Here is an 18,254-nt window from a genome sequence, read left to right as displayed (position 1 = left end):
ATAATTTGCCCTATAAAATTCCGAAGGTTCTTTGTTTTTGGTATTGTCCGAATGCTTAATCGACATGAATTCGACCCTCAGTCTAGGCAGTATTATTAAAGGGATTTTTAAAAGTGATAAATTCAAAAGCTGCCGAGTCTAAATAATTCAACTTCGGATTAGACACATAAAATTTGCAGACATATCCTCAAATTCATCTTCAACGCCCATTCGGTGTCTTTCAAAAGGTCAAAATCGATTATGATTCAACTTCATATAAATAAATCATTTTGTTATCTCAACACGAACAAATATCTGTCTTAAAATAGAAAAGTCAATTTGGAGCGTTAGTCTATAAAATTTGTGGCAAGTAGCATTAGAGAAGAGAATCCAGCTCATTGTCTTTCTCTACTTAACTTATCTCTTTTCTTCATATCGTTAAAACTGTAACCCCCTACTCTTCTAAGTCTTTTTATCTTGAAACTGCCGTCGTCCTTCAGGAGTCTCCGTAGGCTCGAGTGGGGACTTGTTGAGCCCTCCGGAGATAAATCAGGTAACCTTGAAGGGGTCATGGATCGACATGGTTTTCTCAGTTTGACCTGTTGCAACATATCCTTGGTAATCTCTGGTTGGCTCCCAGTCGATCTCCTCGCCATAACCGATCTCTCCTGAAATAATTCGGAAGAATCAGTGGAGTATCTTGGATACAGGGTGATTCATTAAGAAAATCCAATCTAGACCTCAAAATATGATGATTCTACCCAGCATGCCTTATGAAGTTTTTTCCAATAAGAGGTTTCATTTTTATATTGAAAAAATGAAGGGTGTTTTTTAGAGCTATAGAACTTTAAATTGAAATAAAACAACGATGGATTATTCGATTGACATGAATTTTATTTATCCGCAAGATAATCTTGTGGCATTACATTTTAAATATGATTTCTGCCATATGACCGCCACGGCTGGCTCGGATGTAGTCCAATCTGGACGTCCAATTTTCGATGACATTTGTGGCCGTATATCGGCAATAACACGGCGAATGTTGTCTTCCAAATGGTCAAGGGTTTGTGGCTTATCCGCATAGACCAATGACTTTACATAGCCCCACAGAAAGTAATCTAGCGGTGTTAAGTCACAAGATCTTGGAGGCCAATTCACAGGTCCAAAACGTGAAATTAGGCGGTCACCAAACGTGTCTTTCAATAAATCGATTGTGGCACGAGCTGTGTGACATGTTGCGCCGTCTTGTTGGAACCACAGCTCCTGGACATCATGGTTGTTCAATTCAGGAATGAAAAAGTTACTAATCATGGCTCTATACCGATCACCATTGACTGTAACGTTCTGGCCATCATCGTTTTTGAAGAAGTACGGACCAATGATTCCACCAGCCCATAAAGCGCACCAAACAGTCAGTTTTTCTGGATGTAACGGTGTTTCGACATACACTTGAGGATTAGCTTCACTCCAAATGCGGCAGTTTTGTTTGTTGACGTAGCCATTCAACCAGAAGTGCGCTTCATCGCTAAAAAAAATGAAATGGACGTAGTGCGCGATACGTATTCCGCACAGAACCATTATTTTCGAAATGAAATTGCACTATTTGAAAGCATTGTTCAGGCGTGAGTCTATTCATAATGAATTGCCAAACCAAACTGAGAATAAATCACTTGACAACTGTGAAATCGGTCGCCATCTTGAACAGTAATGCCAACTTAAAGTTATATACCTCGAAAAAAAACACCCTATACAAGAAACACTTGAGACGGGATAATCATATTGATAAATAGAACAAATATGTTTTTTGGTACAATGGAATGTATTGAAATGTTGGAAAGAAAACAGTTTGCTCAATTTTGACCTGACATCAATTAATCCCACTGTATACGGTTCTTAGTTTAAAATATAAAGCTAGTCTACTTCTTGGTAGATATTCATGTAAATTTGTGTTAGTAACTTTTAGTTTTCGAATATGACAACCTCGCTTATCAAAATCTGTTGATTATAGTTTAGTTCCTACAGCTTCAATATAATATTTTGTCCACTGTGAACTTAAAGTACTTTATTTTTTGTGATATTTGTTATTTGAAGGTGCAGAAACGCCCTCTTATACTTACTGTCGTTTTCTTCAGCTTAACCTTCAAAATATCGTCCAAAGAAATAACAGGCCTGGGTGTCTCGTTCTGCGCTTTCGTTTGCGTGGAACTTTTCTTCAAAATATTTATCTTATTCGCCTGGGGTAAAAGAGGTGGGGGTGGAGGAGGAGGAGGCGGAGGTGGAGGGGGAGCGGCCACTGGTGCGACTCTGGTAACGGACATCGGAGTTTGAGGGAAGGAAGAGTGGTTCAAAGTGTTGAACCTATTTCTCAGATTGTCCATCTCGTCTTTCAAAGATTTGAGGTTCTCCACCTCCTTGGTCAGCTCCTCCAAGGTCGCGTTGAGGGTTTCCACCTTTCTGTTATTCTTTATGTTCTCCAAAAGTTGATTTCTCAGATCCCCTATACTTACGCCCAACTCCTCGATCTTGATCTTCAACTTGGAAATCTCCTCTTGGTATTTGGTGCATGTACAAGATTTGACGGATTCCGGGTCTACGCAGAGTGTACAGGGCGTCTCTGCTATCTTCTGAAAGTCAGACAAGAAATACTGACTTAGAGTCTGAATCTGAAAATACCAGAAATTGTCATTTTGGGTCGTTGTTAAATTGCTTTTGAAATCACTAATTCTGAAACGTTAAAGTACACGTACTTCTTTCTCATTTTGAAAAGGTTGGCAAAAACTTCTGTGTTCGAGTAAACTGATCTCAAAAAAAAATGAGAAAAGCGAGAGCCTTTGGGCGCTTGTTCAAATTTTTATTAAAATAAATGGATCATTTTCGGGTACAGATAGAGATGAGCGATATTTCACGAACTGTGATTTAATCACTGATATCAGAATGTCACAGGTAGTCACGGTTCCGAAAAACGAATACAGAGCGTGTCGGGATCACAGTTCGAACATTTCACAGATCTTTCCAGTCCGTTGCAATCGTAAATTATGAAGGCAGCCTGATGTTTTTATTGCTTTGGAACCTTTTTTGACTAACATAATTGCATATTTTTATGACAATCCCAGCATCGTAGGCAACTTCGCCTGCTTTAGGAAGTATTTTTGTAGAACTAGTTAAACAATAAATACTTGCTACAAACGAATAATAACTACTGAATTACTGCATAATTGGTGGTGGCAATAAAATTCTAATTTTATGCTTATCTTTGATAAACAACCCCAAAGAAATTCTTTTTATATTGAAGTTGCCAACCAAAGCAATAAATGGTACTCTGTATTATAAAAAATAAACGAAAACACGTCAGAGACATGATAATAATAGGCGAAAGAATAATAACAGGCGAAAGACCAGCAATCTTTGGGCTTTCTTCACAAAAGTTGATGTAAATTATGCTACTTGTAATTTATGCAAGTTGAAATTATCTTTCAAAACCACCTCTTCAAATTTGAGGAAACATTTGAAAAATCGATATCCTTCTGTTACGTTCCTAACTAAAGCTGAAATAAGGAAAAGAGTTGAAAATGTAAGAAAAATGGATGTTTTCATAATAATTATTCATTAATTTTGCTTTGCTTTGAATGATAATAGTGACCAATTCGAGTTGCAAAGATAAACGAACTAAGGTTTGGGTGATTCATACAAATATTAATAACAAGCATCCTAAACAGTGATCACGTCACGCTTCAATTTCACTGATATCATAAAGTAACGTTCACGTTTCACAACGTGATCTAGAAATCACGGTATCGCTCATCTCTAGGTACAGATCGGTCCTATGTGAACTAACGAAGTCCAAACATGTTATTGATACAGTCACTCAATTGTTCGACAACAATAGAACCAAGTAGACTTAATTCCTCTATTTAACCCTCATAAATACATCCTAAACATTAAATAATGGACGGATACTCACTGGTCTAATAGAAAATCCCAACCGCATGCAAACAGAGAAGAGAGACATTGTCCACTTCGCTGTAACACTGCCATACTTATGCATCTGTCTCATAACTTTCCTGAAACCACCTAGTGTGTCATCCCTGGAACTTGAATCGTCCCCCAAGGTCTTATAGGTGTTAGGATTCTGATTAACCTTGTTCAGGACTCTGGTAATCTTTGCCATGTTAGTACCTATCTCTCCTACCGGTGCTGTTTTCGACAGGAACTCTGTTATCTTTCTCTGCACCTCAACTTCATTATCGATGTTCCCCTCTTTGGGTAAGGGTTCCTCGATAATTACAGGTGTTAGGGCAGATCGTCTAAGCATCGAATCTCTGAGATTTCTTGTCTTATTAGTTATCGAGTTAGAATTACTGATATCGTTAAACGGTAACCTGGGTACACTTCTTTCGTTCACAGCGTGTATAGGAGTTGATGCGGGTTTGGATTCTAATAAGTCCCGAGTGAAGAATGATTGTTCATTCACGTTATCTTTTTGGCTGAAAGAAGACATCACATTTAAGAATAGACATAACTAAATCCAAAAATAGCAGAAATTATCACCTTTTTATATGATATTGTTTGTAATCCATATATGGATTGATATTAATAATTCCCTGCAGATGCTTTACTTCGTTTTGGGATTTTGTACGGGTGAAACAGACTAACTCATCACTTTTAATTACCACAGCATCCTTCTTCGTATTTACAATTTCAAGGTTCGAATCTCTTTTAGAGATATTGATTGAATCATATCTAATCTTTGGAGTTGCACAAATAATCTCATCTTTTTCCTTTGCTTCAAAATCAACAATATCTTCATTGACGGGTGGTGAATCATTGTCACCACTGTATGGTTTACCTCTTTCATGGCTAAAACACAAGGGGGAAAAACGATTTTTGGAATGACTGAAGAAGGAACCTCTACTCCGAGATGAAAATCTATCAGATATATTTCTATTGCTTTTAGGAGTTGTTTGCAACGAAGCATCTCTCTTATGCCCATCTTCAATTAATTGCACAGATACAGACAGTAAATCAGGACTAGGAGTACGGAGCACATTACAAATTGAGACCATAGGATTGCTACTGAAAGAGCCTGATTCTGATCTTGGTCGATCTTCATCATAAAAAGATGATAACAGTTCAGCTCCTTTCAATCGAGTATTTTCTTTAGCTACATGATTTATTCGTCTTTCCTTTAATTTCTTACGAACTTTCGGCATGATTGCTTGGTTCCGAAATTCACTAGATTATACCTACCGACAATTTTTTGTACATATTACGAATTTCAATAAAAATGAAAACTAAAGTATTAAAAATAGTTAGCACATTATTTTTGGTTCATTATAACAAATGGTGATCACTCCACATTTCACTGAATAAAAAAAAAACAAAACATGAAACACAAAAAACCGTTAAACAGACGTTACTTTAATTTTTGAATTTTCGAGCGTTTGACAACTTGTACAGCTGACGGTTGTTTACATGCTCGAACATAGATATCTTCAGAATCAGATTATTTCATCTTCACAAAACTATTTTCTGAGTTATTAATTTTTAATATTAATTTTGGGCTGATAAAGTAATTATTTATTTATTTTTTTTTAATGTAGATATATGAATTTAAATGTTTTTCTGTAACACCTACTAACAATACTTTGAATTGTATGATATGTTGCATATCAAAAGAACTTTCTTCGAAAGTTTGGTGGATGCGTTATTGTCATTTTACAAAAAGGTGGATGCATTTTTTTCAGTAACGTCCATGTTATCCAAAGATGCCTCCAAAATGATCTTCAACTCCAATACTGCATAACAATCGAACTCCCTGACCTTAAAAGCAGATATTACATCGTAGGATGATATCATTTCAAGTCGACAACAGACCTGACAAGTCGTATACCCAAAAGCAAATAATATAGCATTTTATAAGGCAAGAAGCCGCCTACAGAATTGGTCTGAGCCACTGGAAATGGTAGGTCGATATTTTAATGAATTGGATGAGTCACACAACATGTCTTTGACCATATCGGGAGTGAAACGAAAACCTTTTAAAGATGTATGTCGGTCGTACACTTGCTTAAGGAAATATCGACCATATGGTTGATATTAAAAAGTTAAATAAGGGCATTTTATCAATTGAAGATCACTGAATTTTATATTGTTATAAGATTCAAAAAACATATAGTTATCTCTGCATTTTATCATTTGTTATCATAAAAAGCTATTTCAGATAAAAATCATTGGCCTTATTTGATAAACAGATAATGAAGAGTTTATAACCATTTTACGACTTTTTGAAGTTGGCAAATTTTATGAAAATTGCAAAATAACTAACATTTGTTACTTGGCTTCTAGTTTTAGTGAATATCTAGGATATATTCCAATTATTCACTTCAGTAAGCGTATCCAAGTAATTATGATCGTTCAAGATGACTTATTCTATTGTTTGGAGATAACTATTGAGATCATCATATTGATAATGCTTTCACCACTATTTTTAACATCTATTCAAGTTGGTAGACTACAAAAATGCCGAAATTGAACAAAAAACAGTTTTCTGAACTGAGTTTATTGTAATGAAAATATTCAAATATATCTTTAGAATACTTCCTGCTGTGAATAAGGCTCAAAATTCCCATACCAAGTTCTGTCTGCATTTGTTCTATAATTAGATGAAAAAAATGTTCTCTTGAACTGAAGAACTGGAGTCATTGACTTTGTATATTAATGCTGGTAGAAACAATTGAAGCGAAACATACCATCATTATAAAGTAGATATGGTATTCAAGAGTTTTAAAATTGAATTTCCAGGTATAGGGAAAATGAATATACTGAGTTCTGATTAGAATTAAAATAAAATTGTTTGAATTCAACGCCAAATCCTTATCATTCTTATAAGATTGTTTTGATGGAAAATTTGATGATTAATCATAACCTTAGTTTGGAAATCTGTCAGGAAATTTATATATTTTTTCGTAAATCTATGAAAAACCCCACAGATGAAATTTGAAATTACATTCATAGAATAATTAATCAAATCAATAAATGGAGTCTTTTAATAACGATTAATTTAACTGAAATCAAAAAAATTCAGAGATGTAGACGAATGAATTATATCAGATTTTTTATTATAAATGACTGTTATGCTTTAGATAGAACGTGAAAACCCCATAGTTCAATATTTCTAAATATTCTTAAGAATTCTAGCATGTGGGGAAGGAAGGACATAACGGCAGACGGCAATGCAGATGAATCGATCCAGAAACAGCGCCATGCTAGTTTCCGTTAAGAACCGCGGGGACGTGAACCAATCCGCGTTGGCGAGCTAGGGCGTCGGTTAGTGACGTCAAAAAAACTATATATAGCAACCGCGAATTGAGAATCGACACTTCATTGAATTCGTTTGGTAAGCTGCATTACTTGCTTATCTGAACGATCAAGCTTTTAATTTCAATTTTGTGTGTGTGATAAACTTGATACAACAAAACCAAAATGGTGAGTATTTATGCATTTTCCACTTTGTTCGAATTAAGGCAGAATTTTTCCGGAAAAACTAGTTCATTTGACATCTGTTTCGAAATCTTGAGTTGAGGCCGGCTTTTAGAACGCCATATTGTTAGATTACCGGTTTATAATTGCAACCGTTATTCTAGATTGGATCGAACTTTTCTAGAAGGTATTATGGAAAAACTCGTATTTATGGTTGCCTTCAGTTGTTTTTTCTGTCAAAATTCCTCCTAATCTGATTTTTTTTGCACCCCCGATTTTTTTATAGTTTGATCTTGTACACTTAAATACAAATTTTAGTCCTCATCCTGAAGATATATTACTGTGTAACATTTTCTGAAAGGAAAACTTATAAGGGAGTGTCATTCCGTGACATTTTAGATTTTCATTGCAATCGATTGGTGACGAGTCATCTTTGTCATAATTATTTTTAGTTTCTTTATCGATAAGCGTATTATGTTCAAGGGTACTGGAATATTAAACTAACTAAAATGACAATTATGATATTTCCACTTTTTAATTCTGTAAATTAAAATTGCTTCGCAGCTTCTTTCGATTTCACAATTTCAATGACTGTCATTATTTTAGATTCAAAATAAATTTTTATCAGTAAAGACTGGGTTAATCCAATTTATAATGAGTATTTTGTTAATTCTAAATTTTTTTTGAGGGATTATTCTTTTATTTATTAAACCTTTGTCAATGTAAGGGTAGCTCTTGTTTCACTAATGTTTTAAGCAATTGAAATCTGAATTTTTCCGAATACCTGAAGGATTAATTTTTGATGTAAAAGACGTTTACCGTTTCTAAATTTCGCATTATAGCAGGAAAATTTTGCAATTAAACTTTGAAAGACTTGAAGATTGACGTTTGAATTTCTTTCAGCGTGAATGTATCTCAGTCCACGTTGGCCAAGCCGGTGTCCAGATCGGTAATGCCTGCTGGGAATTGTACTGCCTGGAGCATGGCATCCAACCTGACGGCCAAATGCCATCCGACAAGACCGTCGGAGGAGGCGATGACTCCTTCAACACCTTCTTCAGCGAGACTGGAGCAGGCAAACACGTACCCAGGGCCGTGTTCGTTGACTTGGAACCCACAGTAGTCGACGAGGTCAGAACCGGCACCTACAGACAGCTCTTCCATCCAGAACAGCTCATCACAGGCAAAGAAGACGCAGCCAACAACTACGCCAGAGGTCACTACACCATCGGCAAAGAGATCGTAGACTTGGTCTTGGACCGCATCCGTAAACTAGCTGACCAATGTACCGGTCTGCAAGGTTTCCTCATCTTCCACTCCTTCGGCGGAGGCACCGGTTCAGGTTTCACCTCCCTGTTGATGGAAAGACTTTCCGTTGACTACGGAAAGAAGTCCAAGTTGGAATTCGCCATCTACCCAGCACCCCAGGTCTCCACAGCCGTCGTTGAGCCCTACAACTCCATCCTGACCACCCACACCACCCTGGAACATTCCGACTGCGCCTTCATGGTTGACAATGAAGCCATCTACGATATCTGCAGACGTAACTTGGACATCGAACGTCCCACATACACCAACCTGAACAGGCTGATCGGACAGATCGTATCCTCCATTACTGCCTCCTTGAGATTCGACGGAGCTTTGAACGTCGATCTTACCGAGTTCCAGACTAACTTGGTGCCGTACCCACGTATCCATTTCCCTCTGGTCACTTACGCTCCAGTTATCTCAGCCGAGAAGGCTTACCACGAGCAGTTGTCCGTTGCTGAGATCACCAACGCCTGTTTCGAGCCAGCCAACCAGATGGTGAAATGCGACCCACGTCACGGTAAATACATGGCCTGCTGTATGTTGTACAGAGGTGACGTTGTGCCTAAAGACGTGAATGCAGCCATCGCGACGATCAAGACCAAGCGTACCATCCAGTTCGTAGACTGGTGTCCAACAGGGTTCAAGGTGGGTATCAACTACCAACCACCCACCGTGGTGCCAGGCGGTGACCTTGCCAAGGTCCAGAGGGCCGTGTGCATGTTGTCCAACACCACAGCCATCGCTGAGGCCTGGGCCAGACTCGACCACAAGTTCGATCTGATGTATGCCAAGAGAGCCTTCGTACATTGGTACGTAGGTGAAGGTATGGAAGAAGGTGAATTCTCAGAGGCCCGTGAGGATTTGGCCGCCCTGGAGAAGGACTACGAAGAAGTAGGCATGGATTCCGGAGAGGGAGAAGGAGAAGGTGCCGAAGAATACTAAGATGGAAACTACCGATAGATAGATGCTGCTGTTTTTTCGGAAGATGCAAATTTACGTTTTTTACATTATTTATTTGATTACTACTCCGGATACATTTGTTTAAAAGTCTGGTTGTTTTTTTGATTACATTTTATACATCAGCATTTCTGTGTTTTATTTATTGTGGGAATTTTCTTTGAAAAAAATTATTAAACGGGATAAAATTCCAATAATATACTTTTAAAGTATTGTTACATATTTTTTTAGGGGGTTAATCTTTGCGGAAAATTAAAGGGGGTCATTTATATTAATGAGCTGCTTAGGCCTTTGAAAGTTATAAATTTTCGAAAAAACTTCATTTTCTTGAAATTTCTGAAGAGCTTAAGGTATGGCTTTTTGTGAGTAATTCCTTTTATAAGAAAGTTTTGAGCCATCTAGATTTTTTTCAAATCCATTTACTTTGTTTTTCAACACGAAAATTAGAAATTGCCATGAATCACTACAATTGAGAAATGTTATTGCCTAATAAAATTCTAGTAAACGTGCAGTAGGAGGGGTTACATTTTGGGACTTTTCAAAAGTTACCCTGAAGAAAAGGTAGACATTTCACTTGATGCTAAATAAGCTTTGAGGTGAATTAAATATCAGAATTTTTACTTGAAATTTATCTCCTAAAGATTTTCTTAAAAAAGCAAGTTTCTAAGTACCCTCTTTCAAGTTGTTTTGATTTTAGTTGAACTAAATTTAAACCAATGTAATTTGGTATATTCCCTCAGGAGATGAAAGTTTATTTACAATCTCCATGTTAAATGAATATTCAAGTAGAAAACCAAACTCCTTTAACTTGAAGTTAGAAAAACGCTTTATTTGAGGGGTCTGTGACGAATAATTCAGGAGATATAACGATTTTTCGAGGCAAATTGAATTTTTTCCCATATTTCGAGTCCGAATTTCCTCGAAACCGGGAGCTTTACGAAGAATCGGTGAGCGGTGCCATAATTGACGATCTCTGATTTCGAAGAAAAATCTAAATACTATTCGAATGATTTTTGGACAGATTTTCAAAATACTTGAAACGAACTGACCGACTAAATAAGAGATGGCGTAAGCAGGGCTTGCTAGAAATCTAAATTGCAATAGAAACATTTATCAAGTAGTCCGTCATAAAAATCCAGGCAGATTAATAAAAGTAGATTGAGTCTTGAAAATTGTATTCCTGATCGGAAATAATAAAATAAAAAAAAAATTAACAAGAGAAGATATAAATAATCGACTTCTGCTGAACAATGGCGACGCCAGCTTAAAAAAATAGGGGGGGCAAGATTTTCAAGTCCATTCTGGTTTCAGTTCAATTCATATTTTATTTTTTGCTCATATAGCGTTTAAACGAGGCCAGCAAAAATTTTGGGGGGCCCGGGTTCCCCTCAAACGTTAGTTACTGCTACTGTAGGTAGAGGAAGTAAAGGGTGTTTTTTGAGAGCTAGAGAACTTCAAATTACAATAAAACAACGATGGATTATTCGATTGACATGAATTTTATTTATCCGCAAGAAAATCTTGTTCTTCAAATATGATTTCTGGCATATGACCGACACGGCTGGCTCGGATGTAGTCCAATTTTCGATTACTTTTTCCAACATTTGTGGCCGTATATCGGCAGTAACACGGCGAATGTTGTCTTCCAAATGGTCAAGGGTTTGCGGCTTATCCGCATAGACCAATGACTTTACATAACCCCACAGAAAGTAGTCTAGCGGTGTTAAATCACAAGATCTTGGAGGCCCATTCACAGGTCCAAAACGTGAAATTAGGCGGTCACCAAACGTGTCTTTCAATAAATCGATTGTGGCACGAGCTGTGTGACATGTTGCGCCGTCTTGTTGTAACCACAGCTCCTGGACATCATGGTTGTTCAATTCAGGAATGAAAAAGTTAGTAATCATGGCACTATACCGATCACCATTGACTGTAACGTTCTGGCCATCATCGTTTTCGAAGAAGTACGGACCAATGATTCCACCAGGCCATAAAGCGCATCAAGCAGTCAGTTTTTCTGGATATAACGGTGTTTTCGACTTGAGGATTAGCTTCACTCCAAATGCGGCAGTTTTGTTCGTTGACGTAGCCATTCAACCAGAAGTGCGCTCCATCGCTAATGGAAGTAGTGCGCGATACGTATTCCGCACAGAACCATTATTTTCGAAATAAAATTGCACTATTTGCAAGCGTTGTTCAGGCGTGAGTCTATTCATGATGAATTGCCAAACCAAACTGAGAATGATTCATTTGACAGCTGTTAAATCGGTCGCCATCTTGAACAGTAATGCCAACTTAAAGTTATATACCTCGAAAAAAACACCCTATATAGTACCGCACCCATATAGGCATAGTATTTTCCAAATTTGCTACACATCTGGGCAGGTCAAGTTTTGCTGAATCAGCAAGAAAGGCCAGTTGAGGCCACTCAGCAACAATATTTTTGAAAATCTCTTCGAAACGAACATTCCTCATAGGAATTTGCTTTGTTAATTTTATGTTTGAAAAAAATTGCATGGTTTTTGTGTTGCGAAATATCGGAAGATGGATCATTTATGCTTCAAAAATAAAATTCCTGTACAAAAAAAAAAAACATTGAAACTTTTAAAATATATTTATCATACTGTATAAAAATATTTCCTTTGTAAACAATAAAGATATAGGATATAAATAAAAATTTGTTGATATTTTAAAACCTCAAGGACTGATTAATAGCAAAAATAATAAAAACAAGAAACATTAAATTAATTAAAATTACGAATAAATAGAATAAAGCTTTGGAATAATGTCATACAAAATTCAAGGTAAACAATTTATAAAATCTTCAAACAAGACTCAGCTATGGGAAAATTGTTACATGCATTTGTGAAGTCTCTTACTGAAAAGTGGTAACGTTTGAAATCTTAAAATATAAATAATAAATAAAATTTGAATCAGATACGAAGTATTAAGTTTGCAAAAAGAAGATTGTAATAATATTAGTTTTATAATATAAACTATTCGAATTATTTTCTACACCTGAACCAAATAATGTGAAATAAATACTTGTTATAATATATAAACAACTAATTCCTCATGAAATCAAACAACCTCGATAGAATTCTGTTTTATATTTACCGTAACCAACTTCTCCTCATCTTTCTTCTCGCTACAAGACATCGGAATCTCAACAGCAAATTTCTTAGGAATACAAGCAGAATCAGTACAAGTCATAATATCAAAAACTACAAGGACCCTATCATCAGCAATTTCAGGACCTGGGGGAGCACTAACAAAGAACTCCACCTCTTTCAAATTATTCCCAGATTTCGGAACACACGAATACGAAACATTCGGTATCTCCACCTCCCAGTTTTGCGAAATGTCTTCTGTCAACTTTAATCCATCGGAGAACTGCACCGCAACTCTCACAGAAAACTGTCCCCCTTCCTTGGTCAAAGACACCGGGGTAGTTTTCACAGTATCTCCGCGGAATTTGGGAGATTTTTTCGAGTTTGCGGTAGAGCTGAAAGTTAGTTGAGTCACTTTGGTTATTTTGTAATCCGAATCCAGTTCGGCTACTTTGATGCAATGGTTGTTTGTATCAGCTATGTACAATTTGGGCTCGGTTAGGCTCATGCAGAGGCCACCTGGTTCGTTGAATGTCCCTGGGGGCGTGGCCAAAGTGGTGATGACATTGGTTTTGATGTCGACTACTTTGATCTTGTGATTGTAAGTGTCGGTCACAAAGAGGTGTGAATCGTCGTTAGACATTGCAACTCCCAGCGGATGTTGAAGTTTGGCGTTGTATTTCTCACCATCCACATCACCGAAGGCGAACAAATTCTGCAAGTGTTCATTAGTTATTCAATTTTAGATCATTCAATATTCGATAAAATAGGCAGTAAAAAGTATCTAATACAAATGTTACAAGATCTTTTCTAAAATATCACTATTATAAAAACTATTATGTTATTTCTTGACATTTTCTTAAACTAGATATGACCCATTTTGAAAGATTTTCTGAAATAACTCCTTGAAAAGAACCTAGTTCAAAAAATGTTCAATGTTGACTCCAAGGTTAGGTTAGGTTGGAAAGAACCTAGTTCAAAAAATGTTCAATGTTGACTCCAAGGTTAGGTTAGGTTGGAAAGAACCTAGTTCAAAAAATGTTCAATGTTGACTCCAAGGTTATATTGAATGATGTTCCCCTGAAGACTAAGAAACTTTTTGATCCAGGTTCTTCCCAACGAGTTATTTCCGTGATTCTTTTAAAATGGATCACCCTGTATATCTTACAATCAAATATAATTCCAGAAATATTTTTTAACATTTATTCCATGAATAAAAATAAGATAATAGATCAGGTTTTTAGAAGTTAACTTGCAAGGCTGGCTGAAAATTCAAATTGAACAAAAAGAAAGAAATTTTCTAAAAGAAATAGATGAACATAAAAATGAGTAATTTAACTTTGTAAAAAATTTTGTCCTATTTATTAGCATCCTCATGGATTAAACTTTTGAGAGCGTTTTACATATTTGGGAGGAAAAATATACTGTTAAAGGACGCATGGAAGAACGAGCACTCAAAAGCTCCTGACTTCAGGTCATTGCTGTCCTCATTTTATTTTTCCGGGAAATATCTATGCAAATTTGAAAAATCTATCGAATAGCCTATTGAGACATAAAATTAGCCATCTGGGGCTACTCACTTTGGGGTCCTCCTTTCCACCAACAACAGCCGATACTCTTCCATCTATCAGAGAAAACCTTCTAATACTTGAACTTTCACTATCGGCAATATAAATTTCTGATTTCTTCTTGCAAAGAGCAAGACCAGAAGGTTGGGCAAAGGCTGATGCATGTGCATAAGTGTTATTTCTGTTCTCCTCACGACCTGAACCTTTAACCAAAGTAGAAAACGTAAATAACAGTTGTACTCTCACAAATATTATTCAATTTCAACACTCGAATGACGAAATAACTATCATTTGATAACAATGCCTGTAATTTTCTCAAACGAAGTTTTAATATTTCCTTGATCATAAAACCGATGGAGTTGATATTTTAGATTATTTATTATAAAGGGTGTTTTTTTTTAGAGCTATAGAACTTTAAATTTCAATAAAACAAGGATGGATTATTCGATTGACATGAATTTTATTTATCCGCAAGATAATCTTGTGGCATTATATTTTAAATATGATTTCTGCCATATGACCGCCACGGCTGGCTCATAGAACAAGTATGTACTCTATGGGCTGGCTCGGATGTAGTCCAATCTGGACGTCCAATTTTCGATGACTTTTTACAACATTTGTGGCCGTATATCGACAATAACACGGCGAATGTTGTCTTCCAAATGGTCAAGGGTTTGTGGCTTATCCGCATAGCCCAATGACTTTACATAGCCCCACAGAAAGTAGTCTAGCGCTGTTAAATCACAAGATCTTGGAGGCCAATTCATTGGTCCAAAACGTGAAATTAGGCGGTCACCAAACGTATCTTTCAATAAATCGATTGTGGCACGAGCTGTGTGACATGTTGCGCCGTCTTGTTGGAACCACAGCTCCTGGACATCATGGTTGTCCAATTCAGGAATGGAAAAGTTAGTAATCATGGCTCTATACCGATCACCATTGACTGTAACGTTCTGGCCATCATCGTTTTTGAAGAAGTACGGACCAATGATTCCACCAGCCCATAAAGCGCACCAAACAGTCAGTTTTTCTGGATGTAACGGTGTTTCGACATACATTCGAGGATTAGCTTCACTCCAAATGCGGCAGTTCTGTTTGTTGACGTAGCCATTCAACCAGAAGTGCGCTTCATCGCTAAACAAAATAAAATGGACGTAGTGCGCGATACGTATTCCGCACAGAACTATTATTTTCTAAATGAAATTGCACTATTTGCAAGCGTTGTTCAGGCGTGAGTTTATTCATGATGAATTGCCAAACCAAACTGAGAATAAATCCCTTGACAGCTGTTAAATCGGTCGCCATCTTGAACAGTAATGCCAACTTAAAGTTATATACCTCGAAAAAAAAACACCCGTTACAATTGCAGAAGGCATTGATATTCTTATATAAATTCAAAAACGAGCTACGAAGTGGCAAGTTCTTAAATAAACATGAGTTAGAATGAGCCTTTGATACTAGTATTATATAGTACTTTCTCTATTTCAATGAATTTTTATTGAAATTAATGGAATATTTCCATAAAAACCGTTTAGTGATTTTTGCATCGAAAAATGTTGGTTGGCAGAACTGTTTTCTGTATAATAGATAAATCCCTCACAGGAGTACCAACAAAAAAAAAAAGAAATATAACCATGTAATCTGTACGAAACTGTGATATTACCGCACGATTTTGTTCTACAAGATATGGCAAGATTTGCAAACATGATTGAAGAAAAACAGTTTGAAGCTCTCTGCAAAATTTCAAGCTGAATTTTCCAATTCTGATACAAAATAATAGTTTTATGAATCGAAAATTAATCTGAATGACCTACCTGCAATGCACTTGCAAGTGCCAACCGCCCCTTTATTGTTCTTCCAAAGTTGCATAGTGTTTAAGAAATAGGCCCATATTTGGTGAGTTCCTGCCATTGCTATAACCAGTGCTTCCAAATTATCCTCATTTCTGTACACCACCACGTCCCACGGAGAAGAAATTGATTGATTCATCGAAAATTTTCCCCCTGTATAATCGTCGTGGTTTTGTTCACCTGTTCCCGTAATTGTTTTAACAGTGTCATGCGCAAGAACAGCCATTCTGATAGCATGATTTTCTGTATCTGCAATGAATAATTCGTTCTCGTCGTAAAATGTAAGACCTTGAGGGCCATTGAATTGGGCCTCTTCGAAACTGCCGTCCTTGAAACCTATCTTAGAAGATCCTATTTGCTTAAGGATCTTTCCAGTCTTATCGAAGACTATAATCCTGTTATTACCAGTGTCAGAGACGGCAAAGATCTCTTCCTTATTTTTCGTGAGGACATTGGTTATCTTTCCAGGAAATAACAAGGGTCCCTTCTTTTCTGGCAGATGATGATACACTGATTTCATGGGTAACGTATGGTTTGAGATTTCTCCTCGAGCTTTGTAATATTTCAATGCATTTCTGATGTACAATTTTAACTGTTCCTTGTTTCCTTCTCCCGTAAGGAGAATGATTGGATTGGCATTGGGACCCAACAGTACCATAGAGGGCCAACAATAGACATCACATTCTTGCCACATATCCATCTCAAAGTCGTTTACAACGGGATGTTTAATGTTATAACGTTGGACAGCTGCTAGGATGTTTGATGAGACTTTTTCATTTTGGAATTTGGCGCTGTGTACCCCAATCTGAAAAAATTCGAAACTGAGATTTCATCCCTTCAAAAATCAATCTACTTCATTCGAAAATCGATTTATAAATTAATTGAATTTAAGAGATGATCTTGTTTTCACTCACAACAACTAATCCATCTTCTATTGAAAATTCTTCCTCTATTTCCTTCAAGTCAGGCAATATATGCATACAGTTGATACAACAGTAAGTGAAAAAATCCAATAACACCAATTTACCTTTCAAATCCTCCTTAAAGGAAATTGGTTTAGAAACATTGAACCATTCAAGTCCTGCAATATGGGTCAATGATTTAGTTTCCTTAATTCAACAAATCCCATTTACCTACCTTTCTTGAAATCCTTTACAGGTGGATATTTTATTTCTGAAATATATTTAGAAAAAGCATTTTCCCATTCTTCTCCTTTCAATCCTTTGAGACTAGTGGATATTTTTCGATTGGAATTGGAAAAATTTTCATCCATTTTGTAACGTGTTGAAAGGCTGAATAGTGGAAAAAGTACTCTGCGGAAAATTTTATTCATATAGGTGAAGAGAAAGTTCACCCAATATAATTCAATAATTTGGTAATGAAAAAGGTTAGACTACGGAGTTGTATATGTGATTCTATCAGAGAAGATGAATTAAGATTGTTGCTGGGCCAATTGAGAATCAGCAATACCTATAAATTTGAAAATCTTCGGAAAACCTTAACTAAAGTCCTAGATTATGAAAAAAATTTAAATCTGAAAAGTCAATAAATGAATGTAAAAATTTCTGTGATATTTGTTCGGTCATTTTTTCATTGTGACATCTACTTTTCTATTTTCAAAAATTTCTAATGAGTTATTATTCTAATATCTCCAATTTTTTAATTCTTATTATAATTTGGAATTGCTTCAAATATGATTGATATTTTGATGGAAATCTTATGAATTTGCATGTGAGACATCTATACACTCTTTAATGAACTAATTATTATGCGATCCAAGTACAGAATTTTGTGACGTTCGAGCTACTCCCCCTAGATGTCGCTATGGAAAAAATGTAAGAAAAATATTTTGGTGAATGTGCTTCTTCAAGCGCATCCGCCCAATAGTTTTATTGTATTCGTTCTTTACTGGATGGAAATGATTCGATAAACTGGTATAATCATCACAAAAAAATGGACTGCAAGAATCACCCTGTACTTTGGCAACATAGCGTTTCCTC

At 36.3% G+C, this 18,254-nt stretch overlaps 3 protein-coding genes across 5 annotated transcripts; 1 reads left to right on the top strand and 2 right to left on the bottom strand.

The window, feature by feature from the left end:
• Positions 1 to 208: 208 nt before the first annotated feature.
• On the bottom strand, positions 209 to 5,423 carry LOC123671574. Of its 3 annotated transcripts, none has more exons than XM_045605492.1 (4): positions 4,528 to 5,423; positions 3,941 to 4,463; positions 2,097 to 2,642; positions 209 to 647 (listed from the first exon to the last, which is right to left on the bottom strand). In XM_045605492.1, exons 1-4 carry the CDS (start codon positions 5,187 to 5,189, stop codon positions 375 to 377), a joined length of 2,004 nt encoding a protein of 667 aa, XP_045461448.1. In that variant the 5' UTR covers positions 5,190 to 5,423; the 3' UTR covers positions 209 to 374. The 3 variants fall into 3 exon arrangements, with proteins under 3 accessions (XP_045461448.1, XP_045461450.1, XP_045461449.1); XM_045605494.1 differs by having other exon boundaries at positions 2,097 to 2,600; XM_045605493.1 differs by having other exon boundaries at positions 2,097 to 2,603; positions 4,528 to 5,421.
• Positions 5,424 to 7,224: 1,801 nt separating this feature from the next.
• On the top strand, positions 7,225 to 9,854 carry LOC123671573 (tubulin alpha-1 chain). The gene is made up of 2 exons (XM_045605491.1): positions 7,225 to 7,464; positions 8,362 to 9,854. The coding sequence occupies exons 1-2, from the start codon at positions 7,462 to 7,464 to the stop codon at positions 9,709 to 9,711; spliced, it is 1,353 nt and encodes a 450-aa protein (XP_045461447.1). The 5' UTR covers positions 7,225 to 7,461; the 3' UTR covers positions 9,712 to 9,854.
• A 2,740-nt stretch (positions 9,855 to 12,594) lies between these two features.
• On the bottom strand, positions 12,595 to 17,956 carry LOC123671571 (NHL repeat-containing protein 2). The gene is made up of 5 exons (XM_045605489.1): positions 17,392 to 17,956; positions 17,169 to 17,335; positions 16,219 to 17,059; positions 14,417 to 14,607; positions 12,595 to 13,551 (listed from the first exon to the last, which is right to left on the bottom strand). The coding sequence occupies exons 1-5, from the start codon at positions 17,585 to 17,587 to the stop codon at positions 12,808 to 12,810; spliced, it is 2,139 nt and encodes a 712-aa protein (XP_045461445.1). The 5' UTR covers positions 17,588 to 17,956; the 3' UTR covers positions 12,595 to 12,807.
• Between the last annotated feature and the right edge of the window lie 298 nt (positions 17,957 to 18,254).

This window comes from Harmonia axyridis, chromosome 1 (assembly GCF_914767665.1).
Source record: "Harmonia axyridis chromosome 1, icHarAxyr1.1, whole genome shotgun sequence".
Classification (NCBI taxonomy): Eukaryota; Metazoa; Arthropoda; class Insecta; order Coleoptera; family Coccinellidae; genus Harmonia; species Harmonia axyridis.
The sequence above is the reverse complement of the archived record's forward strand: the minus strand, read 5'-3'. Positions and strand labels throughout refer to the sequence as shown.